The following is a 26,414-nucleotide window of genomic DNA, read 5'->3' as shown; positions in this document are numbered from 1 at the left end:
TTGATCACCTCCCTGACCAAGACCACTCTAGCCAGGTGAATTGGTTAGGCTGGACAGCCCATTCTAGGAAAAATCTTCTTGGTTTTTGCCGGACAAAGTATGCATTTAGGATTTGTCCTGGATAGACAAAAACTTTGCTGGCTACAAGCTTCAGTATAGTTATAGTTAGCCTACCGCTTGCGGAGTAAAAGAGGATGGGTATTTTTGATTCCTATTTTATTTTGTGTATGATCAAGCTGATCAACAACACTCAAATGCTTTCATTATGCTCTTCTTTACAAAGCATGCCAGCAAAGAAGTTAGGTTTGTATTCTGGTTTTGATTAGATTTTCTGTAAACTTGTTTTGAATTAACAGTATATACAATCTTTAAAACGTTCAACCAAGTCATCTCATGTTTTGATATGAACGCTGGGCGTTGAACAGAGAAGCCTGATAAGACGACATCAACGACATCAAGAGCTGTTAGAAAAAGGCTTGGGAAAACTAGGTTACTACAAATGTGCATTGAGCCATATAAGCTGGCAATGTTGTACATCATGACAATCCAATGACATCATGAAATATGCTCAGATAGCTGTAAATAATTTAGCTCCCAAGACAACTATCATAAGCTCATTATCTCCTGAACAACCTATGGTTTGAGATGTTATCGTTGATCATACACAGTGATAGTGAATTACACATTTCATAATAAGGCAAGGTGAAGTGTACATTTGGACAGGTGGGTGTTTAGTTGGTTTTAAATACATCAAAGCACTGTTTACTAGAACCCACAGGGGCAGTTACTTGTTGTGAGTGGTGCACCCACATAGAATGTCCGAGAAAAGAACTCCACATAGCACTGTAAAGCACAGACCCAGAGCCCTAATGTCAGAAAATGTTGCTGCACATTGCATTTTATTGTAGGCGCTTATCCTTATCTAAATATGCAATGGTAAACCCCTATATAAGCTAGTGTAAATGGCTACTCTACAAATATAAGCCTGGGGTGTGCATTCTCAGCTTCACAATGACTGGTTAATGTCATAAGATTTGAATTATTAAGTCCAAATTAATAATCTATATTGTTGCATTTATGCCGATTTTGTCCACATTTTCAACTGTGTGTGGGTCTCCATCACTCCTACAATTCTCTCAGCGGCCTTATATGGACATAGGGTTGTAGTCATGGAAACCACTTGGGAGTCATTTAGACAGCACTGCAGACTGCATGCTAAGTTTGTGCGCTAGTTTGTGTGCGAGTGTGTGTGTGTGTGTGTGTGCGCGTGTGTGTGTATAAAGGACTGCAGTAAAAGCCCAATCAGGATAAAAGGCCAACAAATCAGACAGCAGAAGAGGTAATACAGCTATCCTCAGAAGAGCGAACAAACACACACGTTATCTTTGCCTTTCAGAGCCTTTCAAAGCCATTCACACTCTGTACTATTTATTCACAGACAAAAAAGCTAAGTTAGATTCAATTATGTGCCTTTATGGTGTTTCGTTGGAAGACACTAGATAAGAATTCACTTATTTCAACCCAGCCAATGAGCTGTGAGAAGCCAGGTTGCTGTGATGACATCACAGCAGATCCAAGCGGCTCTGATGTCATGGCAGTTGTCATGGTAACCTCAGGGTTCATCTCCCCTTCTCCATCTCCATTACTTTTGCGTGTGGTCAGTTCCTCCTTGTTTCCTTGCCATTAGAGTGCGACAACGTTTCCCCCTACCCACTCAAGTGCAGAAATCGCACACACGCACACACACACACACACACACACACAACCCTGGTCAAGGACGGCCGCACCACCTGACTGTGCAACTAGGGAGGGCGGGATGGAAAGGGTTAGGAGTGACAGAGTAAAAAGGAGAGTGAGGCAGTTAGAAAAGATGAGGGCTAGAGAGGGAAACAGAGTGTGACAAGGAGGGAGGGAAGTGACTGAAAAGAGGGGTAGTGGGAGGGAAAGAGAGGGAAAGCAACAGAGAGCAGTGCGTTGTCATGGCCACAAGCAGAGGTGTGTTTGTGGTAGTCATAGCAACAGGGGACCACACAAATGCATATGCCACTCACCTTGAGGTCCCTGTGGACGATGTCATGCTGGTGGATATGCTGAACACTCTCCAGGATCTGGTTGATACACTGACTGGAGAGAAAAAATAATAATAACGAAAACTCTGTCATTCTTTCATCACTACATGTACTGAAAACACAAAAGGTTACCCAAACCTTCTTGGAGTACCTCCCAGACTAAATTTTAAATGCAAACCCATTCCAACTGGTCTCAGAAACCAATGGGTTGGTCTAGATCCAGAAAACACATGGCATTTTGAAAATGTGCCACTGGCTTTGATACTATTACTAAAAAAAACTCCACTGCTAATGATTGGACAACACACATTTTTCCATCTGACTTTCAAGGTACCCAATCTGAAGTTACAAACCTGTCTCATCATGGCTACACCTACAAGCTGAGTAGAGTCAATGAATGGAGAAAGCGCCCTACAATACCATGCTGCTTGTTATCAGCCTGCTTGCTTAACAAAGAAATCTATACCCCCCCCGTTTCGCTTAATGGAGGAGGACAGGTTGGGTAGGCAGCAATCAAGTCGGAATTGCATAGTTAGCCAGCATTATTGATCAACAAAATAAGACAATTTATTTTTCAGGCTAAACACATACTGAACATGCAGCTTAAGCTGAAATCAAGACAAATAATGTCGGATTGTTTTTCACCCTTCAATAAGATCTTTTAAACAACGGTACTCAGCACATATAATTCATACATCGGTTATTATTTGTCAACCATTACTTTACATACAAACGTCTAACACATGGCAACCCTTCCTTCCATTCTATGTATTCCAAAATGTCAAATCAGTCGCGGGAAAGAGGTGCGGCTGACCCTGTGTGGTCGACCTTATGAGGCCGACCCTGTGTGGTCGACCCTGTGTGGTCGACCTTATGAGGCCGACCCTATGTGGTCGACCCTGTGTGGTCGACCCTGTGTGGTCGACCTTATGAGGCTGACCCTATGTGGTCGACCCTGTGTGTGAGAGAATAGAGCCATGGTGAAACAGAGCACGGATCTAATTATGACAGACACAACCGCTAATGATAGCGAGTGGGTGAGAGTGAGAGGAGTATTGAAAATCTGACCCCAGAACATAAGTCAGGTTTCAATTGACCCAGGTTTACTGTATGATTGGAAAAAGCCGTGTTGCAAAATAAGACTATTTTCATTTTGACATTTCTGGAAAACACCACACAGTCAAGACACTGACAAGGGAAAAAAATGCAAAAAATGAAATGGGTGTAGACGTTCTACAGACACTGAAGTTGCGCAGAGGATACAGACAGTCATTAAATAAATTTGATTTTAACATGTGATGTAATTATTTGTAGATGTTTTTAATCGACAATAGACACACACTTTGTATTTCAACGTAGATGTGGAAATTAGTGATTTCAGTGACAGAGGCTTTGGCAACTTTAATAAGGGACAGACACCCTTAAACAAAACAGGCTTTTGAGTTGAATTGAATCATCGATTTAAAACCAATTTTTTGCACCATTGCAAAATGTAAAAACACAACCACTTGTGGAACCCACAAACAAACTACTATTTTGTCTTATTCATGTGGATATAGTAGTGACATTTCCCCAATGCTTAAAAGTCCATCTATGAAAGCAAACAGTAGTCAATGGGTTTTTGAGTCTAAGAACATCTAGGGATATAGGAAGAAGAAAGGAAGAGCTAACATGGCAATGCAGGGAACCCACAATCACCCAGTGGGTGTGCTAAAACACGCCACTCTCCCACGGTTCTGACCCACACTGTGCAGCGCGGTGGTGTTACCATGGTAACTGTAAATGGGAGTGCCCACCTGGCATCCGCCTCGCTGTAGTACTCCCTAGCAACGATGTCTTCAAACAACTCTCCTCCTGTCACCCTGGGAGAGACAGAAAGACAGGGAGAGAGAGAGAGACAGAGAAAGGGAGAGAGAAGAACAGAGGGAGAGAAAGAAAAAGACAGAGTGATACAAGATCGTTATCATGCATAGGAAAAGCTCATACGTGGAGGCAGATGAACAAGCCTGAGATGAGGGGTACTCACAGGTCAAAGACAAGGTAGTGAAAGCCTTCCTCCGAGATGCTGTCATGTAGTCTCACTAGAGAGAAAAGTGAAAATTGAAAAATAGAGTATTACATACCATAGGGCTCAGTATATGATTGTTTAACATCTGTTTCGTAGCAACAATACATAACTGTAGAAGAAATGTAAAACTTCTATTCAGTTCTCTAAAAGACCATTACAAAAACGGACAAACAAAACCAGGCAAAGACCATCATGGAATAAGGACAAATAAACCAAAACATGGATGGGAGCCCACCTGCCTGTCCTCGATAACATCCCCTAACCCCACCTGTCTGGAGTTTGACACGGCAAATGTGACCCACTGAATGGGCTGTTTAAAGGTAGGAGTTTAAAAGTTATGGAAAAGGTCCATTTGGTGTATAAATAAAGAAGAAGCAGGTCGGCCCTGAAGCAAGTACAGTACGCATGTGCTCATCACTACCCGCGCACTCTCTTGTCCATCTGTCTCCCTGTCTCCCTCCATCTGTCCCACTCCTTGTCCGAAGTTTAAAGGAAGTCCAGGCCAAAATGAAAGGGAATGACAGAGGGAAAAGAGAAGACCGTGCCTGCGGGTCAGAACAATCTGGGACAAAAAAAAAAAAGGAAGAAAGTAGAGGGAGTGAGAGAGGGATGCAATAGAGTGCTACGCCTCTACACGGAATGCAATAAAGAGTGCTACGCCTCTACACGGAATGCAATAAAGAGTGCTACGCCACTACACGGAATGCAATAAAGAGTGCTACGCCTCTACACGGAATGCAATAAAGAGTGCTACGCCTCTACACGGAATGCAATAAAGAGTGCTACGCCTCTACACGGAATGCAATAAAGAGTGCTACGCCTCTACACGGAATGCAATAAAGAGTGCTACGCCTCTACACGGAATGCAATAAAGAGTGCTACGCCACTACACGGAATGCAATAAAGAGATCTACGCCTCTACACGGAATGCAATAAAGAGTGCTACGCCTCTACACGGAATGCAATAAAGAGTGCTACGCCTCTACACGGAATGCAATAAAGAGTGCTACGCCTCTACACGGAATGCAATAAAGAGTGCTACGCCTCTACACGGAATGCAATAAAGAGTGCTACGCCTCTACACGGAATGCAATAAAGAGTGCTACGCCACTACACGGAATGCAATAAAGAGATCTACGCCTCTACACGGAATGCAATAAAGAGTGCTACGCCTCTACACGGAATGCAATAAAGAGTGCTACGCCTCTACACGGAATGCAATAAAGAGTGCTACGCCTCTACACGGAATGCAATAAAGAGTGCTACGCCTCTACACGGAATGCAATAAAGAGTGCTACGCCTCTACACGGAATGCAATAAAGAGTGCTACGCCTCTACACGGAATGCAATAAAGAGTGCTACGCCTCTACACGGAATGCAATAAAGAGTTCTACGCCTCTAGTGTATTAGTGTATAGCAGCAATCCAATGTCCATTTGTGGATAATTTCTACCTAGCTACGCTAGCTATTGAATGACGGCTAGTTTAGCTGCCTGCTAATGTCAATAAACATATGTTTAATGTTATGCCTAGACTTGGAGCATTTGCATTCCAGCTTGAGTAGAGCATAGCACCTACTGTGTGAATGCCCCGTTACTACACTCCCTCCCCCTCTACGCCTTCCACCCACTTTAACCCAAAACAGACAGCACTATTTTTTCATAATGCACACTCTCATGCTGCAGTGGGATTGTATGGGTGTCATCGGGAAAGAACAGAATTGTGGCCATCAATGGTATCAAATTAGAAAGTACGTCTCAAATTAGAAAGAAATGTGAAATATCTAGTTAAAAATATAGGGCTGACCAATTTAACAAATGTGATACATTTTAAGTACTTACTGCTTAATGCTTCGATAACACTAACAGTCAATGCTAGACCAAAAATGTACGCCTCAATCACATCTACAGCGCCAATCCACAAAGTTTTATGAATGCATCAACTGGTTAACTGTGCGAAAGAAATTCAAATTTCTCGCTGATTCCACATACAGGCTGACACATTTGTTGCATAAATCCAAGGCATGGCATCACACCAAATGCTGTGCAACTGCCGCTGCAAGCCCAGCCCAGCATTCCACAGGAAATTAACTAACTCCCGGTGGACCAAAGCGCATTGATGGTGCTGAGGAGATCGAACCGTAAATTAATATCAAACACATAACCAGATCAGGCATGCACAATATTCTGTGGAATGCTGCTGTACGGTGTATTTGAAGGTGTATGTTATTTCATCGCAGTTAGCATGTTTTCTTTTCCCGAGCCTTAGAACCAATTGTAGTGCAAATACTGAACCGTGCCACAGCACGATGCCCAAAACATATTTAGCGCATTGATGCGCTGTAGATGTGCCAGCTCCATTCATTTTCAAATACAGAAAAGCCTTGACAAGGCAAATAGGCAGCAATACGATGAGCTTTGCGGCCCTGGTGAGGGAAACAAGTGAACATTTTTGAGATACGTCATAATTATTCAAATCACCAGCAGCGGTCCATGAAGATCAGTCACAGGGGGTCGCTGTCTGTGTTTTGCTGGACTGTCTTCTGCGTTATAAAACCAATGATGGATCTCTAATCACGTTCCAACACTTCGTCAAATGAATGTAATTTAATCCCAAATCAACACGTAGCTGTGCCATCAGAGCTTTCTTAAGCATAAAAATGACAACGGGTGGCTCTCGAATATAGTGCATAGGGCTACGGGCCTTCTTTGTAATTCAAGGGAATCCATGTTAGTTCAATAAATCAAAGATCTGTTGTCCACGTAGCGTTTTGGCAAACATTTTATGGAGTGTAAAAATTGCATTTGCACGTTTCACAAAAATGGATGACACCAACAGATCTTGCGGTGTAGTAGTAACACTCAACTTTGAAACGCAAAGCTAACATTTAGATCCCAATTCAATAACCCCCTCCAAATGTTCAGGTAGTGTCTCTCAGCTGTCTTTATCCACGCTGTCCTTGTATAGCAGTCGAAAGCAAAGAGTGCGCAAATCAGTCACCGAGGCATAGGATGGCCATATCAGTTTGAGCTCAACATTGTTTCAACTGGCTATTTTCCACAGTAATGGAATGGACAGGTATTTGCACAAGTGGGAAGTGGAGACGTGATCAGAAGCTTTTTCTGTAGGCTACTAAGTGTAGTGGTTAGACTAGCACTGTTGTAAAGGAATTGGAAATCATTTTGTTATTCATTACACCGTTTTCAATGGCAATAAATAGCCTACAACACTGTTGACTTTACATGTGTGTGGTGATGAAAACACTTTTAGAAGCACCTTAACTCTTGAGGTAAGTTCATTTTAATTACCAGCCTACTGTCAGACACCCCACACACGCCTTTATAGCCCTACAGATGTACACAGGTCAGGTAATTTGTGCCCAAGCAATATCCTATTCAATAAATAAATGGATCTGTTCGCTAATTTGTGTTGAATTAATTTAAATAGCACAAATTAGCGGGAGAGAGATGCGTTTACAATACACAGACTCTTCGCATCACATTTTAAAATAGGGATGTCATCATGAATATACTAAACTGCAGATCGTAAGAAATCTGAGACTGGCCAAGCTATAATATAAAATGCATGCGTATGTGCCAGAAAGGTAAAAACAATTTAACAGACTTAATACAGCCTTTTTTGTCTTTCGGACTAATTAGGCCTATCCGACAAAAATAAGATCTGATTATCTGTTATCTCTAGCATATTTCGGATCAGATATGGGGGACTTAGGATCCCAGTTGGACTGGGAATTGATTTTACATCAAATCGAGGAGATATTTTAGGTGTCTGAAAGATATTTCGGCTGGAATATATATTTCCTTATCCAATGAAGACCTTGCGACTTTTATGGCTGACTGTGAAGCACATTCAAGTTATTCAAAGCCGTTTATTCTGGCGCTTCCTCCAGGGAGAGACTGATAATAGGCTGATGGAAATAATGGGCCTTTTCATAATTTAAGATTGCATTCTTGCAATGGAGTTTGGGGAAAGTGTTTTGTAAAATCTATACAATCCAAACCAAACTCATGACTGCATTTAAGAATCAAATTTCCATTTTCATTGTAACTGACAAAATTCTTCTATTCTCTTACCCCACATATTTTCATCTCTACTGATATTCTTCCATTCGTCATAAATCTTGTTCCAGTGCATTCAAAAATCCATTACAAAGGGGTTTTCTAGCAATAATACAAAAACATGTAAAACTCTACATGTATATGGGTGCTGGCTAGCAGAGCCATTCAGATTCATTGACAATACATTGCAGAGGAAGTTTAGCGGCATAGTACAACGTGAGATGAGATGTGCACTCCACTTGTAAAACAGAACAAGCAGTCAGCGATACTTCAGCGACTGGCAGAGCTTTATCAAGTCACTCATGTGAGGATTATCCTGATTTACCATTATCTCCATTATGGAATTTCTCCCCAATGTCATAATCGTGTGTATTTTCCATCACGATTAGTACTAACATCGTCTATCGTCCCATCCCTAATTGCAATACAGAAGTGAAGGGCATCTGGCTGCTGAATAGATCAACTGAAACTTCTTTGGCAGCTTGTCACATCAATTACTAAACCGTTACTAACGGTACTGAACATGTCTTAGGTACAAAGCTAATGACCATATACTGACTGTCACCAATACAACCAGACATTGGATAATGACCCAAACAAAAATACATTTTAAAAATTGTTAGAAGAGTGCAATTGTGCTTGTGATCAAACACGACTAATTTGAAGATTAAATTACAGTGAACATAATTTACTAAATATCTAAATATTCTGATAAAGAACTTGCTTTTCTTTACCTTACAATAAAGCACAATGTCTTTAACATTATGCACTAGTGTTTAAAGAGAAAATAGTTTTACTAGTTAGTATGCATGCCCATACCATCTACTGATATGGTGTTCTGTATTACAAGTGATTAAAATAGCGATTCGGCTTCCAGTTAATTAAGCGAAAACACAGAAATGTGACAATTATAATTTCACTCACTGAGAATATAGTCTTTCACCAAATTGATAGTTTCTTGATTTAAACTTTATAAATTACCAAAGCAAAATAACTTACATTTTTTATTGGTCAGAATAGGCTCAACCACAGCCTAGCAATGATGATTTTGACAATGGCATATAGTTTATCGATACTTAATTATAATTTTTTTTAACTACGATTTTAAGAGACTACTCCAGTTGTCTGGAATTATGTGGTTAGAATGAACAAAACATTGTTCTTAAACAGGTTGCGTTTATACTCAAATCAGCAAGCTAAAATGTTAAAAGCTGGTACAAAGACAAGACCAAAAGAAAGTTCCTAAACACTGAGGAATGGCTACACCAAGAACATAAATGAGTATGGATTCTCATGACAATTCATTCATTGGGTATTGACGTTTGCACAAAATTTCATGCCGCTGAGGCTGTTTACAGAAGCCTCCCGTCTGATTTTAGATCCCATCTACCTCCCCTACGCTCGGACCTCCTGGGCATTGTTTAAAAAAAAAAAAAAAAGGTTAAAAAAATTATTCAAATTGAAGCCCCAATCCCTGAATTTCCATTGTCTTCAAACAGACGTTGCCTTTTCCTAATCCTCATTATGGACATACAGACAGACAAACCAACCTATGTTAGGGTGCTTGAGAAGACGGCAAATGCGAGCCTCTCGTTCCAGCTTCTGGTGATCTGTAAAGAGAGAAACATTTTAGGAAAGCATATAACAGTTATAAGCAGGCTTATAACAGGCTAATAATACCCTATGGCCCTATCTGTTACACACAGGTTTAAGATGCTGAGATATCTTATAGCAATAAGGCATGAGGGTGTATGGTTTATATCCAAAATACAATAGCAATGGCTGTTCACAACAACACAGCGTGCCTGGACATATCCCTTAGCCATGGTGTATTGGTAATATACTACAAACTCCAGAGGTGCCTTGTTGCTATTAGCTAGCAGCTTTCAACCAATAAAAATGTTGAGCTTAGAACAACCAGTGCATAAATACATTTTACACCACACAATTGTACAATACTTGTTTGTGATTGGCTAGAAGTGAATGACTGAATGGGTTTTAAACTCTCCTATAACAGAGTTGGAAATCTAATTATAACATTATATAGACAGCTACAAAGTAACAAAAGCAAAAATCATATACCAACAAATCTAAATGCACGTTCAATAGTGAAGATATTAGCTGGCTTGCACCGATTTGTTTTTGCAGAGCAATTTTGAAGCCTCTCATGACAAGTAAGGGTAAACTGACAAGCTAAATAAGTAAGAGATACATTTAAGCATCCTGTCCATGTTGATTTAGTAATAACTCAGCTGATGTTATGTCAAACCCTTCCAAATCTTACTAGTTTTTTTAATAAGCAGAAAGTATAACTCTTCTTTTGACTTGAGCAGCTATTTGTTCTTTTTCCCAGTCCACGTACATTTTCAGAACTTCAATTATGTTGAGGTCAGTGCTTTGAGATGACCAATACTAATACTGTGAGAGTCATATTTGCAGATGACTACTGCTACTACTACTAGTACTGCTACTGCCACTACTACTACTGCTGCTACCATTACTACTGCCAGTACCACCACCACCGCTACCACTACCGCTACCACCACCGCTACTACTACCGCTACAACTGCTGCCGCTACTACCACCATCACCACCACTACCGCTACCGCTACCACCACCGCTACCACCACCGCTACTATTACGGCTACAACTGCTGCCGCTACTACCACCACTGCTACTACTACCACCATCACCACCACCACTACCGCTACTACTACTCCCGCCGCTACTACTGCCGCTACTACCACCACTGCTACAACTACTTCCACCATCACCACCACTACTGCTGCTACTACTACTTCCACCGCTACTACTGCTACTGCTACTACCACCGCTACTACTACTGCCGCTACTACTACTGCCGCTACTACTACTTAATCATCTAAACACTTTTTTAATGATCATTTTGGGGTGTTCTTTGTAGAATGTTTTTCCAAAATATTACATTCAGAACAATAAAAATGTGGAGTAAGTCAAGGGGTCTGAATACTTTCCGAAGATACCGTTTATCGTCTATATATTGAAAACAAAACCGGTAGCATCCACTGATACAGAACAAACAGACTTAACGACTAGGTGGAGTCCCTGGCTGACAGATGACAAATGCGATTATTTACATAATTGTATGCACATTTTCTTTGTTGACAACAGAGGTATAAGCAAGATAATGTATAGAATGAAGGTGTTTAACTTGGAAAATATACTGTGATTCCTACAGTTAATTTAGCTCCACAGCCATTATTTCCAAGGTAATATGTAGTGTCACAGTGTTTACATAACAGGTTTATTATTCCGTTTTAACAAGCTAATGACATTATTATTGACTTATAACAGGCTAAAGAAACATTGTTACTAGATAACCTGGAAGAGACATTTGTAGAAGTAGACGCTATTATTCAGTTGAGGAACACGTACAAACACTTGTCTAGCAGGGGACACATGAACTTGAAACACATACATGCTAGTGCCTGCACACATACACACCTGACATAGGTCAGAGGTAATCGGGGGCAGCCCTGGCGATGGCAGAGAAAATAAGTCAACCTGTGTGTGTGTGTGTGTGTGTGTGTGTGTGTAACTGTGATCACTCCTATTAATCTAATGAATAACTGCTTCAGGGCTCTAAAACAGAGGAAGGGAGAATGCCCACTGACAAAGTATTGATACGCATTCAGTAAATCACAGCATCAGTTATTTAAGGTAAAATAAATATATATATTACTTCACAAACAACAATTTCAATTTCATATTGCATAACTGAATAAGTTAAACATCTTCTGAACAATATCAAAAACTGAAAACCCTGGCCAACTAACTTCCTTCGCTCTCTCGCTCTCCTTCCTTCCATCGCACTATTCCCTACATCCCTCGGTCCTCTTCCATCCCACTGTCTTGCCATCTTATCCACCTACATACTCCTTTCTCCTTCCCATGCAAACTATAGATTCTCTACCTCTGCATGGCCCAACTCCAGCAACCTCAGTCTAGAGAGATGGGATGGGTGAGCTACATGAAATGTCACCTTGCAGAAAACGGATAGCAACTCCTCCCATTGTGGGCGCAGTGTGTGAGACATGGTTTACTGCAACTCTTGTTGACTCATTCAATTATCTGGTGGCTGGGACATGCTTGTGTTGGGCGTGTACAATGCGTATGTGTGGGGCATATGCATAGCGGAAGTAGATGACAGATAATGCTGCTGGGTTATAAACGACTGGTACTTCCTACTGTTCTCTAATTGGCCATCTGCTTCACCGGGGGGCGGGCCAACAGCTATCTTACATCAGGTAGCGGAGAGGAATGACAAACGCACCTCCACAAACACACGTACGCACAGACACTTCATGCAACTGATTATGACGCTGTTTAGTGAAGCTTTCAGAGACGTATTACCCATGGGACAGTGCGCTAGGTCACACAGGCCAAATGGTGCTAAAAACGACACTCAAATCCTCAAATCCAACAAGGCACACCGCCTCCACACACACCTGGGTGTGTGTGTGCGTGTGTGTGTGTGTGTGTGTGTACACAGACATATTACTTCACATGTTAGGACCAAGTACAAGCACAGACCAGAAGTCTGGATCAGTTTACTAACCTATGGCAAACAAGGAAAAGTAAGGACCATAGGCAAATAAGAAACTGGGCTATTTTAGGCTTGGATTTAAGGTTAGGAACATTAGGAAATACTTTATTCCTGGGATCACATTTGACCCCAAGAGGTCCTAACAGTTTAGAAAAACGTACGAACACACAGACACAGACAGAAGCGCTAAGCAACTCTCACGCACTCATATGCATGCACTCACAAATGGTGGTGAAGCTAAATTTATTTTGTTTGTTACAACATTTAAACAAAACAAAAAACAAAACAGGTACCATAATGCTCTATTGCTGCCACAGGCAGGCTAGTAGGCTTTCCTGAGAAGCTGTCTGTAGTATAGTACCACATGCTCCTGTCGCCATTAACAGCTTGTTTCTTTCAGCGCCTGTGTTACCCCTAACATCGCACTGATTCCACAGTGGAATTTCACAAGTATTTAACCCATCGGATTACTACACTTTTCATTTTGTTACAACATGAAATTAAAAGAGATTTAATTACAGTTTCTGAAACAGAACAAAAAAACTGAAAATTCCCTAACGGCAGAGTCAAATCTAAAGTGTTATCTAAGTTACTTATAACTACAAATCAGAAAATAATTGCCTGCATAAGTATTCACCCCCGTTGCCATTATACCCGAATGAGTTGCGAGGCAACCAGTTGTCTTTAGAAGTCATGTAATTAGTTGAATGGAGTCCACCTGTGTGCAGTGATTTCAAGTTAAATAAACCTGTCTCTGGTACATCCCACCATTGGTTTGTACTATTTAACTAGATTCCCTGTCTTGGGTCACATACTTTTACTACATACTTGATTCACATGCATAGTATGTAACGCGCCACTGATGGTAAAATAAATATTGTTAGGTATAAAGTAAGCCAGTACTGGGACTGGCTTACTTTAAACAACGAACCGAGCTACAGAGATAGTTTTGACATGCGACAGTACCAATGACCTCATGAGTTTGCTTCTAATGGTTTATTTCAGGGATGAGAAGAAATAGTTCTCATGGCAATTGTCTACAGTGTTGATTATATTAGGGGAGCAATACACGGTATACAATGTTAACCTTAATGAACAACCTAACAAGTGCCATTAGCTAGTAGCAACTTTTGCTTAGTACCTTAGTACCTGCCCGGTTGCATACTACAAAAATTCACTAGAAATTGTAGGCCATCCAGGAAATATTTGTATATGGATTCCAACGCCCTATAGTTTGTGACACACTCATTTTAATCTGATGTACTATATATTATGGGCAGTATGTGAATCGAGAAAGGGCCTGCATCTTGAAGACAAAGCAAATCTGGAATAATGTTCTTCAGAAGCACCAATCATGGGTAAGATAAGAATATTTCAAAGGTAATGACTATTCCCGAAGCACAGTAAAGACCATTATTAAGAACTGGCACTAGTGAGCCTGTTTAGAATAGGCCATCCTCAAAACTGCTGTACCGGGAAGAGAAGGGCATAGGTCAGGGAGGCTACCAAGAGGGCTACGGCAACGCTGAAGGAGTTACAGTTTTCCACAGCTAAGCAGGAAGACACTGTTCATACTGCAACAATAGCCCAGGTGCTTCAGAAAAGTGACCTTTTCGGGAGAGTGGCAAAATGAAAACAACTCACATTACATCTCGGCTAAAGTCTGCCAGAAGGCACGTGGGAGACTCACAAACCAAGTGAAAAATGTTATGGTGTGATGAGACCAGAATTTAGCTTTTAGATCTCAGCAATGTTAAAATCTAACATCGCACATCATCCTGATAACACCAACCATACTGTATAGCATGGAGGTGGCAGCATTAAGCTATGGGGATGCTTCTCTGTGTCATTACCTAAGAAAGCTTGTGAAGACAGAGCCAGCAAAGTACTGAGAAATCTTGTAAGAAAACCTGCTTAAGTCTGGAATATACCTAGGACTTGGGAGAAAACGTATCTTCCAGCATGACCATGACCCCAAACATACATCCAAAGCCACACTGGAGTGGTTAAAAACAAAAAGGTCTATGTCCTGGAGTGGACCAGTCAAAGCTGGACCTCAAACCAATTGAAATAGTGGAAGGAGTTAACAATTGCTGTTTACTAAAGGTCCAGATTTGCCAAGCTGGTAACGTATCCATCCAAATGGACTCATAGCTGTAATTGCTGCCAATATTTCCTCTACCAAATATTGACAAAAAAAGAGGTGAATGCTTATACAAAAAAAATAATTAAATCAGCTTCGATTTGATGGTATAATACAATAACAAGTGGAAAAGCCAAAGGGGGTGAATACATTTGAGAGCCACTGAACACGCATTTCACCAGATTCCATTGAACCCCTCCAAGTATTCCCACCCAAACAGGACTCTGCAGCAGTCTCCACTGTTCCAGGACCAGACCGATATGTCGCTGCACTTCAGAGGACATTAATACTCGCATCGTTCACAGCCAACTAGCTAGAGGGAGAGGGGAGGGGCCAGACCCAACTAGCTAGAGGGAGAGGGGAGGGGCCAGACCCAACAGCCACCAGGTATACTGAGTCAGCGTGTTGCACTATTGGCCCGTCTACCGGTAATCTAAAGCTATAGCTCTCTATAGAAACACTTGACAGTGCAATTGCCTTGTCTTAACAACACTACACCAGAACCTATTATCAGTGAATAGACAAGGATATTCTAAACGAAACAGACCTAAGGCTGAACACACTTGAGAAGGCAGAACAATGCGCATTCTCCAAAACGAACCTCTTGGTTGGTATGGGTTAATATTTGCTATTCCAACTCGGTTTAAAGGTCTGCACCCATAGGACACTATGTATAGGCATCCTATTGCGCCTCCTCTCTCCAAATCCTCTCTCCTCCCCATCTCAGTGTCTCCCTGCCCCCCTTCTCTCTTTCTTTCCTGTCTCTAGACAAACATCACTGCAAGGCTCAGACCCTCCCCTCCAGACCTGCCCGCCCGCCTGCCCACACACGCGCACGCATGCACGCAAACAGAGAGAAAGGGAGAGTTCGTTAAGCACACAAAGTCTGTTAAACACTTCAAAGCTGTACTCAACATTGAATGTTAACATGAGGAGCTCAGATACAGCATATGAATCTAGATTTCTGTCCAGAATACCTGTCCTGTGATACTATTGTTGTCACGTTTCTTGCATAACAAAGGGGCTAACAACCAGACGCAGGGTGTGTGTGTGATCCATGGGGTCTTATCCCCTGATGAGATACATTTAGTTTAACTGGATTAGCCTGGATACTGACCAACCCCCCAGCTACTGGCAGTGGGAGGGAGTCAGTGAGAGAGAGAACGGGTTTACAACGAGGAGCCAAGACAACAGAAAGCGAAGGAACAGAAAAGAAAAGGGAAGAAGAGGGAGAGTGAGCAAGAGAATTAGTGTAGACTGCAGAGGGGAGCTCTGAGCTGAGAGGCGGAAAACAGTCCCCAGACACTGTGTGTGTGTGTGTGTGTGTGTGTGTGTGTGTGTGTGTGTGTGTGTGTGTGTGTGTGTGTGTGTGCGTGTGTGTGTGTGTGTGTGGGCCTCTCAGAGACCTGTGTGCTAAAAAGAGTCGTAGTCCTGAATGCCTACGATTACAAAATAAAAAGGTTCAAATAAGCTTCCAGAAATAAAGACACTAGTGAAACTGTTGCATTTAGCCACATTTTGTTGAAATTAGAAAACATATAATAACACTTATCACAAGAGACTATAGACAAAGAGGCTACTCAGAAAGTTATGGTCAACTCAACAGAACCCAAAACTGCTGATACTTCACACATACAGTTCCTGTACAACAGCACACTGTCAGCGCCAGAGGATTAACACCACAACAAACCTATCTATACCGGACCAGTCTCTCTTTGAATTTAGTTGTGAATTTGTATGTGTGTATTTACCTCTGGCAGACAGTTTCTTGGTGTTGATGATTTTGGCAGCGAACTCCTGACCTGACGACTTCTTCACACATCTCCGCACCACTGAAAACGCTCCCCTGCAAACACGGCAAGCAAAAATCAGTTCTGGGTTGGCAGGTTTGACATTTAGTAAACTGACATTAACACACACAAACACAGAAAGCATACAAACGTTGGCCAACAGCACTGTTACAGAGCATGGAGCCTCAGCCATAGAAATAAAACAATGACAGACTGTTGAAGGAAGACATAGAGATTGCAGAAGTCCCTTCCTCAAATACAATCCAAAAGCACAGCTGGTCCACTTCCTAACCTTCTAATCAGGTGTTGATCTGGAACACTCTGGTTAAGATCAGTAATCACACAAAAACATGTTTTGAAACAAATTGAACTCATTAGATACTATGTGAACTTCCCAATGACAACTTTCAATAAACAAGGAATTTGCACCCCCTTTGATTTTCTGGTATAATTTCACACTACATCTCCTAACAAAACCTTTAAGGAGAACCAGTGTGAACAAATAAAAACAAGAGGGGCATTGGGTGTTGAATAACTTTCAACAACCAATGCCATGTTCATTAAACAATTATAAAGTATAAAAATGTTGAGACTGTTTAACCAGGTTTACTTTATTTACAGAGCAGACAGAGTGGGTAGAGGTGGAGGATTTGCCTTATACAGCTCTGAATAAAATAAGAGACCACTGCACCTTTTTCTTTCAAAAAAGTTGAAAAGGAAGGTTTTGAGTGAGGAACAGAAGCATTCAATTTGCAGTGGTCTCTTAATTTTAACCTTTCTGTTCCTCACTCAAAACCTTCCTTTCCAACTTCTTTGGAAAGGAAAGAAAAAGGGGCAGTGGTCTCTTAATTTTTTCAAGAGTTGTATGTTAAATGCAACCTACTGTAGATGTCACTGTGTCCATCTCAACCTCTGTCCCGAAACAGTATGAACGCTTAGTTCTGAATGTTGCCCTTGGTCATAATGCACTGTTAACACTAGTGGGAGTTTATCGGCCACCCTCAGCGCCGGTATCGGCTCTACGCAAATTGTTTGAGGTAATGTCTAATTATGCAAACTCTGAATTACTGATTATCAGAGATCTCAATCTGGCCTGGCTGATGCCAGCATCACTTAAACTAAAAGACATTTGTAACAAACTTATTTGTTCAACGAACACACCTTATTCTAACAAATACACCTCACAAATATATAGTTATTGGGTTATTTGCGAATGACATCATTGACCACTGCCACATACAGTAAATCATAGAAACTAGGCAAAAAAAACTGACCCCTGTATAATTTTAAAGAGAAACCATTAACACTCCTCAGAGCAAGACTTCATCCTTTGTCACTCAGAGATTCGATCCAGAAATTGTACAGAGGACCCAGTGTTATAGTTCTCATTCTATGCAATTTTTACCTCCATGGCTGATGAACATGCCCCGCTAAGGACACTTAGGAAAAAAATAAAAAATTCTAACTAATCCTTGGTTCTCCTCTGACTTGAAAAGCCTCTTCCTATAAAAGAATCAAGAATGGGCCTTGGCGAAGAAAACAGCTGATTGGTTGATTTTAGGCAACTGAGAAATAAAAGGCCTGGATTAATAAAAAAGGCAAAATCTAGATGCTTTCTTAATGCTATGACGGAGTCTGTCGGTGATCCCCCTGAATTCTGGAAAGCGTTAACTCACTTAAACCTAGCAACTTCCCGACAACCCAACAGAAGAAAATTATTTTGGATGCTGGGATCATCAGTGACCGAACTGAAATATGTGATGCCATTAATAAGCACTTTCTCTCTGCTGGTTTTCTTTTGGGCAAAAAACAAACAGCCAATTTAATCCTGACCGGTACATTCCCTCAACTCTTCAGTCCTCTGGGATATAGGAAAACAATTACCAATTTTTTTATTTCCCAAAATCACATGCATTATCATTACCCGCAATAGATTCTAAGAAATCAGTAGGTGCTGAAAATCTGGATCCATATTTACTGCAGTGTGCCGCTTCTGTCATTGCTAGTACAGAGACACACATTTCCAATCAAACTCTAGTTCTAGGAAAGATTCATAAAGCTTGGAAAACAGCTTTCTATTTACCACTCCACAATGGAGGTGATTGTAGTGAAGTGGATAATTATCGGCCCATCTCTAAGCTTGCCTGTTTGGCAAAAATGCTAGAATCATTGGTTAACATGGAATTACAATAATTTTTTACAATTAACAATACTCACTCCTGCATTCAAACTAGTTTCAGACCAAAACACAGCATCACTACGGCCACAGTATGTGTTGTAAATGATATTGCTAATGCCTTAGACAATAGCAAATGCTGTGCCGCATTTGCAAATGCTGTGTTCAAAGATTTGTCTAAAGCCTTTGACACTGCAGACCATGTAATACTTTTGAGTAAGCTGTCATCAATAGGACTAAGACTGGATCCCTGTCATTCATTTGATGCCTATCTTAAGGATAGAAGTCAGGCTGTTAGAGTAGACAGCATCCAGTCGGTTAAAGGGGTCCCACAAGGTTCTATACTTGGTCCATTATTGTTCACGCTCTACATTAGGGTATAGATGGGCCCACAGTCCAGAACATATTGCGGTTTGTGGGACATGGTAATGTTAAGGTTTCGGTACGAATGACATCATCATGTTAGAAGTGTTTCCACTAGAGAAGCCGACAGTGGCAAAGCAATGCTTGCAGACTGAATTTTCTTTACAGTCATCTTACTCTCATCATCGTATTGAATTGGTGTTAATTTCCTCAACCAAATGTGACAGAAATATTTGTTAAACACCTAATTTTCAATTGCAGTCAACAAGACTATAACTGACTAAATAGATCCAGAAAAAACAATAACTCAACAATGAGACAGGGCTCAACATAAAAATGTTTTGCCACTGGCCCAGTGGGGCCAGAGGGTTTGAAGCTTTCAATTTGCAGTGGTATCTTAATTTTAACCTTTCTGTTCCTCACTCTAAACCTTCCTTTTCGACATGTTTTGGAAAGGAAAGTAAAAGGTGCAGTGGTCTCTTCATTTTTTCGAGAGCTGTATAAAACAAAACACCTTTTTTTTTTATTTCATCACATTTCTAATTACAAAAATGCATAAAAACATAAGACAACAAAACATTAACTCATTCATCCCCGGGGGAACAAGGCGATTGGCTGGTCCTTCGTAGTTACTAGGTATACGGTTGTTATAAGTCGTGCAATCACCCTATGGGCATCTGCATTTAAATTCCTGACCAGCACGGTCAAGTCCCTGAAGATAGATTGTCAGGCATCCACTTCACTGTCATGTAGACCAGGTGATGTTTGCTATTTGCATGGCTGGTCAGGGACTGTTTGCGAAAGTTGTCAGTGCCTTTGTAAAAAGAACCACATTTGTCCGCTCTAGCCGGGAACTTTCGACAGACGACACAGTTGCATTCCATCAAAGTCGAAATTTCATGTGTATCCATACAATGCACAACCCTGTGCTTAAAATGTTAATAAACAATGGCAGGCTATATCTACATTGTAAACTAAACATTCTGATATGTTCCATCAGCCTTACTTTATAGTGTATAGCTCCCATAAACTATTTTGACAGAGTTAAAAAGAGTATATACATGCCTACTTAAAAAAGTGTATAGCACACTACAACATTAATAATGATGCTAGCTGGCTACAATATGTTGTGAGGGTTGTTATATTCTGATTACCAGTCAACGCTGTTGTAAATGATTTCATACGTTTGTGTTTTAGAGTTGTTAAAATACATTTCACCTCACAGAAACTGTGAATGTTTTTGCATTAACTCATGTTTACTATAGGTTAATGAGGCAATATTTTTGATTTTACATATGAGCATTTTGTTGACTAAAATGGCTTACTGTTTTAGTCTTTTTGACAATAACTATACTCAATCATTACTCAAATGATAAAAATGGGACAAAAACTTTGAGATATTTTTGTAAGAATGACTAAGACTAGACTAAATAAAAGTTTGCCAAAATTAACACTACTGAACGTAGAATCCAAAATGTTCCCACACAGTGGATCTGAAAGACGGTGGTGCCTCTTCAAATTTACTTCTCTCGCCACTGGAGAGAATATTGGCGAGTTAACCCTCTCTTCATGGGTGCCATTAGGGAGGTTTCCTATGAGATGTCATTGCAAATCATCCATTGGTGGTTTAAGGGGGAAGGGGTTGCGGTCACAGCGATTGCCAAATAGAGAAATTGCTGTGGAGTAAAGTTGGTCGCCCTCAGGAGCCCCTAACGGCCTGGAGCTCCAAGCAGTTGCCTGATCTGTCTGTTCAGAAGCTAAGCATCTAGTCCTATGGATCTGAATTTACAACATGTGAAGTCAGCAGCATACTAAGCCTGTTTTGGAAATTATAGGAAAATGACCGGCATATCGTAACTCACGTGCGCGTACAGTATTGAACCGTAGGGGCCGTACCGAAAGGTACGATAACATACAGTGTACTGTTGCATCCCTACTCTACATAAAACAATATTGGTGATGAGATAAGACAGTAAAATTCATCTACAGCATACGCCGATGACACTGTCATGCCCTCTACTGCTTTGATGGCTGACCAAGCATTACTGCAGCTGGAGACAGATTAAGATACTTACAAGGGTCTTTTTTACAACTTAAACCGGTTTTAAATGCAAAGAAAATAAATGTTATGATTTTGGAATAGGTCCAAAAAGCTGACTGAAAATACACTTGCACTCGCATGCTTAGATGGCTCTCAAATTAATTAATTCTATGCATATAAATACTTATTTAGATTTGGCTGGATGAGAAACTGTCTTTTAAAATACCTGTTGATGAACTCTGTAAAAGGCTAAAGGTCAAGCTAGGCTTCCTCTACAGAAACTGTTTGTCCGACACATATAGAAAACAAATGATGCAAGCTACTTTTATGTCAGTTATAGACTATGGGGATATTATCTACATGCATCCACACATAAACCGCGGGAGGCCACTTACCATTGCGCACTTAGGTTTATTAAGATTGCTAGCTACAGAACTCAACACTGTAGTTTGTGTGTGGGCTGGACTTCGCTCTCCTTGAGACGAGAACAACATGCTTTTGTGTTTGTCTATACAGCAATTCTAAATGAACTACCTTCTTATTTATCATAATTTATCAACATTAGAAAACTCATAAAACCATATCTCAAGCCTGGATTACACTTAAAGCCCCTGCAATCTCCACAAAAGTGGGTTTGACTGCCTTATCCTGGTGCGCTCCTTGCTTATGGAATAGTCTGAAAACCAAACTTAAACTTGAGACACTTGTCCAACTTGCCCATTTTAAACATTTATTGGAGGATTTTTGTTTCTGTGTTGCTGGTAACTGCTTTGGGTGAGGCAAGTTCAGTGCTATCAGGGGAATAACCTCTGTAAATGTAACAATCTGCTCCTATTTTTGTGTTAACGCCGATTGCTTTACCTTAACTGATTTTTATTTCTGTCTTTTACCAAAACATATTTTTAATGCATGTTCTTATGCTCAGGGGAATAACCTGTAAATGTAACAATCTGCTAAACGGCTTCGAGTAATGCTAGTGTTTGTGCTATCAGGGGAATAACCTGTATGGATGTAACAATCTGCTGAACTATCTGCTTAAGACATCGATGCAAGGCAGTATTATCTCATGAAAGGACTGACGAGTTTATCCAAGCGCTGGGTGTGCAATGATTGAGATACTGGGGTGGTAGAGTCATGCAGGAGGCTGCTTGTAATCTTTGGCCATCAGGGGAATAACTTCTGTGTAAATTGTAACAATCTGCTGCTGTATTTTTTATATACATCTTTTTATTCTTTATATTTTACTTGTTTTGTGCCATCTGCAATTGTTTTGTTTTGTCTGTTTTATGTAATTTCTTAATCATCATATGTCTTGTTTTGTCTGTCTTTTTAATCATTGAACTTAAACTTTATATGTAAACATGTATATGCAGGGCCCAGCAGTAAAAAAGACCTTGGGGGCAGTCTGTGTTCCTTACTGAAATAAAGGTTTAATCATTTAATGTCAGGTTTTGAATGAGGATCTGAAAACATTAAATGAGAAAATGTGAAACAGGGGAAATACTTTTCCACAGCACAGTAAATTGTTGTTCCTCAATGTTAAATATTGTGCTATGTTGTTGCTTGCTGTACTCTTTCCTGGTGATCAAGCAGAATGTTCAGTGATAACATTAGTAAAAATATATATATATATTAACACCAAGTTAGGCTCATTAAAGACAACCACTAATCCCTGGCCAGGATCAGACTTGCTGTGCTGTACACTGAAGGCTAGCTATTGTTAGGCCTACTTGTGTGTGTACTGTAGCATACACCAGGGATGGCCAAACCTCTCCTGATCTATCACAGCGAATCAGAAGTGAGTCATAGTCTGCACGAAAGAAAAATGAAACATGCCTGACAAATGCCAAGTTAGAGACACCTCAAGAAGCCCTGCCCAATGAAAACACACAATTTGTTGGATATTACACAAGTGAATCCATAGAATAATTTGGATGCACCATGCAAACCATCACCTGGGGGGAAAAAATACAGGGAAGAAAATGCTGTCTGCATCTGATGAACCGAAACTAAACGGAACTGAAGTGACAAGAGGAAATCCAGTGAAATGCTTGCATAATGACAGTCAGAGTCATCTGGCACCAAAGTACACACTTCAACTCAGAGAATTCTTAAAAGAAAGGGTCTTGCAGGGTGTATTGCAGTAAAGAACCCATGCAAAAGACCAAAAAGCAAGGAGCAACAAGCAGTGGCATCAACTTTTAATTTTGCCAACTGCACAGGGAATTTGGTCAAAATTGATGGTATTGTGAATGTTGAGAAATCATTAACCATGCTGAGCCTTCAATGTCAAGATATCATGTCTTCTGAAGCACATCAGAAAAAGATATAATGTCTTCAGAGTCATTCTGGTTTTTATCACACTTCTTGCTTAGGCAGATAGTCTAGACAGAATCCTTGTGTGCTGGAAAGAGCACACCGTCTGGCTGTTTACCTCAATTAAGCTCACAGATGCCCAAGCCGCCGCAATATGGGCGAAGAACAGGTGGGCGACCATATTTGATGATCAACTCCCAACACAAAACAGTGCTGGCCAATTGTATTGCCCCCTGTAGGACTCCTGGGTAAACTGCAAGCAGGATTTGAACCCTGGTTTTGCAATGAACCAGATACAGTGACTAGGGTTTTGCAAATGTTTAATTTGTTTTACAGCCTAGAAGTTCTATAAAATAGTATTGATCATAAAACAAGCAGAGTACCTATTCTTTTTAGACATATTTACATATGAACATTAAAAACATTAATGGCTAATATTTATGACTCAATTGTTTCCTTAGCCCTATAGCAAATACTGATGAAACATGGTGTCTAAAGAAGCCCTGGAAGAGGCTAACATTTTATAAATATGCCAACTTCAATACATTATATCGCAATGATGCTTTTGGATACAAATATTTAAACAATGCTTCCAAAGTATAATTTTCTATGGATTATATTTTATGAAAATCCACAAAATCCGTAGTTGTTTTTTCCTCTTTGTTGTGAGGAATCACTCGTTACTTTGTTGATACATTATTATATTGTAGGTACATTATTATACATAGAGACAGGAATTCTGGTATTTTGAGGTTTTCAACCTAAACACTGTGTGAGAAGGAGTGGACTTTTTGGCAGAGGATAGTGTGCTTTGCCCTGTAACACCTGGGTTACTGATTTAAGCCTCCCTCTTACTTTTAATACTAAGTGGCTCTTGTTACTGGGCCTGATGTTGATAATATGCAAGTTTGTTTTGCATGGCTGGTGCCCCGGATAGGCAGTTTGGACATTTTAGACCATTTCATTGGGCCTTAAGTGAATCATTCATCCACCTATAGCAAGGGGCCATGCAAAGCAAATCTGTCCAATAATCAGCATGATCAGAGGAGCATCTTTGTTCTATATAATAAAATACTCTCTGAACGTTCCACAACGTTGTGCCCCACTGAACATGCCCCAGGTGAGTGAACTCTCATCAACCAATCAACTGATCACTGAAATGCCAGATGAAAGCTCAGTGGACACAGTCAGAATAACCGGGGTTTAGGAATACAAGACCACCATTTACACACTAGGGGTAGCCAACCCTGTTCTTGGGATGTCGCAGGTACTGCAGGATTTTATTCCAACTGGGCACGCCATCTGACCAACTAAACTAGCCTGATTAGTTGTGACTGGCTAATTTCAAGTTTGCCTACCTGCTGAACTAGAATTGAACGAATGGAGCAACCAACATATGCCCGTAATAATACATGGATCAAGTTCCATCAGGGGGGGAAAAAAGGCTACTTAGATTCCAATAAACCGCATCACGCTCACCCCTGCACCTTTAAGCCACAGCAGCATACTTGTAGGCAGCCTTTGCGGGGAAGCTTATTACGCTTGCTAGCTACAGTACATACGGAATTTATGACGAGCTGCAGCATGAAAGCGTGCAGGGTTTTACATAATGTGCAAACGTGATTTTGCTTTTGGAGGGAGGTGTGGGCTGCCTGTCGGTCTACGTTTGACACAACAGATGCGGACGATGCACAGTTAACAAAACCTCAATCGAGAGACATAGCCTAAACTAACAACAGACAGCTAGCTAGCATGCATGCTAACATTCAGCGCTGTCAAACAGCCTGCCAACGTGCCATGCCAGCAAATGTCAAGAGTACTTTCGCTCAAACGCTTCCTGCCTGGCACATTCAGCAGACCAAAAGACAAGGCGTTAACACTACACACTGCTAATAACATGCGGTGCTATCGCAAATACATATAGACATGGTGCACTAAATAAATACCCTCTAAGCTCTGGCCCTAAGCAACTACGACAGACAAGGTAACTTGCCTAATGTCAACATCCAGCTAAAGACAATAGGATCAGGCTATCCCAGCTGGCTAACGTTAGCTGGCTAAATTAGCTAGTAACTAACATATACGGGGGTGGGGAGAAGGAAAGACAGACAGCAAGGCACAGTGCAGTAGCTAAGCAAGCTAACGACGACAGTCGCTTACTTCCCGAGCTCCTCGTAGAGTTGGTATTCATCTGTAAATCGGGTGGAGGTAACGATAGTAGCCATGGCTGAGAGGGAGCTCCAAGCCTCGGTAAGGGGTACGGCGGGCCGGGTCTCTCTCGGTCTATGGGAGGATTGTTAACCTCCAATACAAGCTACAGCACTGACAGGATGGGAGAAAGAGACAGGGACAAGGGAGAACCAGAGCGAGAAGGGAGGGGTTAGCGGAAGAGGGAGGAGGTGGAAAGAGAGGGGGGAAGAGAGAGCCACGCGAGATTTGAGCAGGGTTTTTGACAAGAGTTGTGTCGTGAGCTGGGTTGGGTGGCAGAATTAGCAAAAACAGTGGTTTATAGATGAAAGCTCTGGTCTTGGTCTTACTTGCTCAAAAGTTGACATTTGCAATAGTAGCCTTTACCACAGCCTAGGGTTCGTTCGTCGAGGTTTTCCCAATAAGTTAATATCGTTTTATTTTATTCTGTTGTGTAATAAAACAATCTGGTCCAGCTGTTGGAAACTGGCTTATTTTGAGAGCACACGAGCGATATATCATGTGACGACGTAGGTTTAGCGAGGAAACCTTTGTAAAATCAAATTCGTATGGAAGCCACAAAAATCTGACTACAAGT

The 26,414-nt window shown here is 40.9% G+C and overlaps 1 protein-coding gene across 7 annotated transcripts in view; it reads right to left on the bottom strand.

Annotated features, from left to right (window-relative positions):
* Nucleotides 1–26,016, bottom strand: part of camk2g1 (calcium/calmodulin-dependent protein kinase (CaM kinase) II gamma 1) — a 43,355-nt gene extending 17,339 nt beyond the window's left edge. For 4 of the 7 annotated variants that reach the window (XM_010864090.3, XM_010864106.4, XM_010864148.3 and 1 more), the window contains exons 1-6: nucleotides 25,790–26,013; nucleotides 16,695–16,789; nucleotides 9,766–9,825; nucleotides 4,096–4,150; nucleotides 3,866–3,931; nucleotides 2,052–2,124 (exon numbers count right to left, since the gene is read on the bottom strand). In XM_010864090.3, the coding sequence (XP_010862392.1) occupies nucleotides 2,052–2,124; nucleotides 3,866–3,931; nucleotides 4,096–4,150; nucleotides 9,766–9,825; nucleotides 16,695–16,789; nucleotides 25,790–25,854 (414 nt within the window). In that variant the 5' untranslated portion in view covers nucleotides 25,855–26,013. Of the gene's footprint in view, nucleotides 1–2,051; nucleotides 2,125–3,865; nucleotides 3,932–4,095; nucleotides 4,151–9,765; nucleotides 9,826–16,694; nucleotides 16,790–25,789 lie in introns of all 7 variants that reach the window. The other 3 variants (XM_010864111.3, XM_010864121.3, XM_013133915.3) reach the window with 2 other exon arrangements.
* Nucleotides 26,017–26,414: the final 398 nt, after the last annotated feature.

Source organism: Esox lucius, chromosome 5, assembly GCF_011004845.1.
Source record: "Esox lucius isolate fEsoLuc1 chromosome 5, fEsoLuc1.pri, whole genome shotgun sequence".
In the NCBI taxonomy this organism is placed as follows: domain Eukaryota; kingdom Metazoa; phylum Chordata; class Actinopteri; order Esociformes; family Esocidae; genus Esox; species Esox lucius.
The sequence above is the reverse complement of the archived record's forward strand: the minus strand, read 5'-3'. Positions and strand labels throughout refer to the sequence as shown.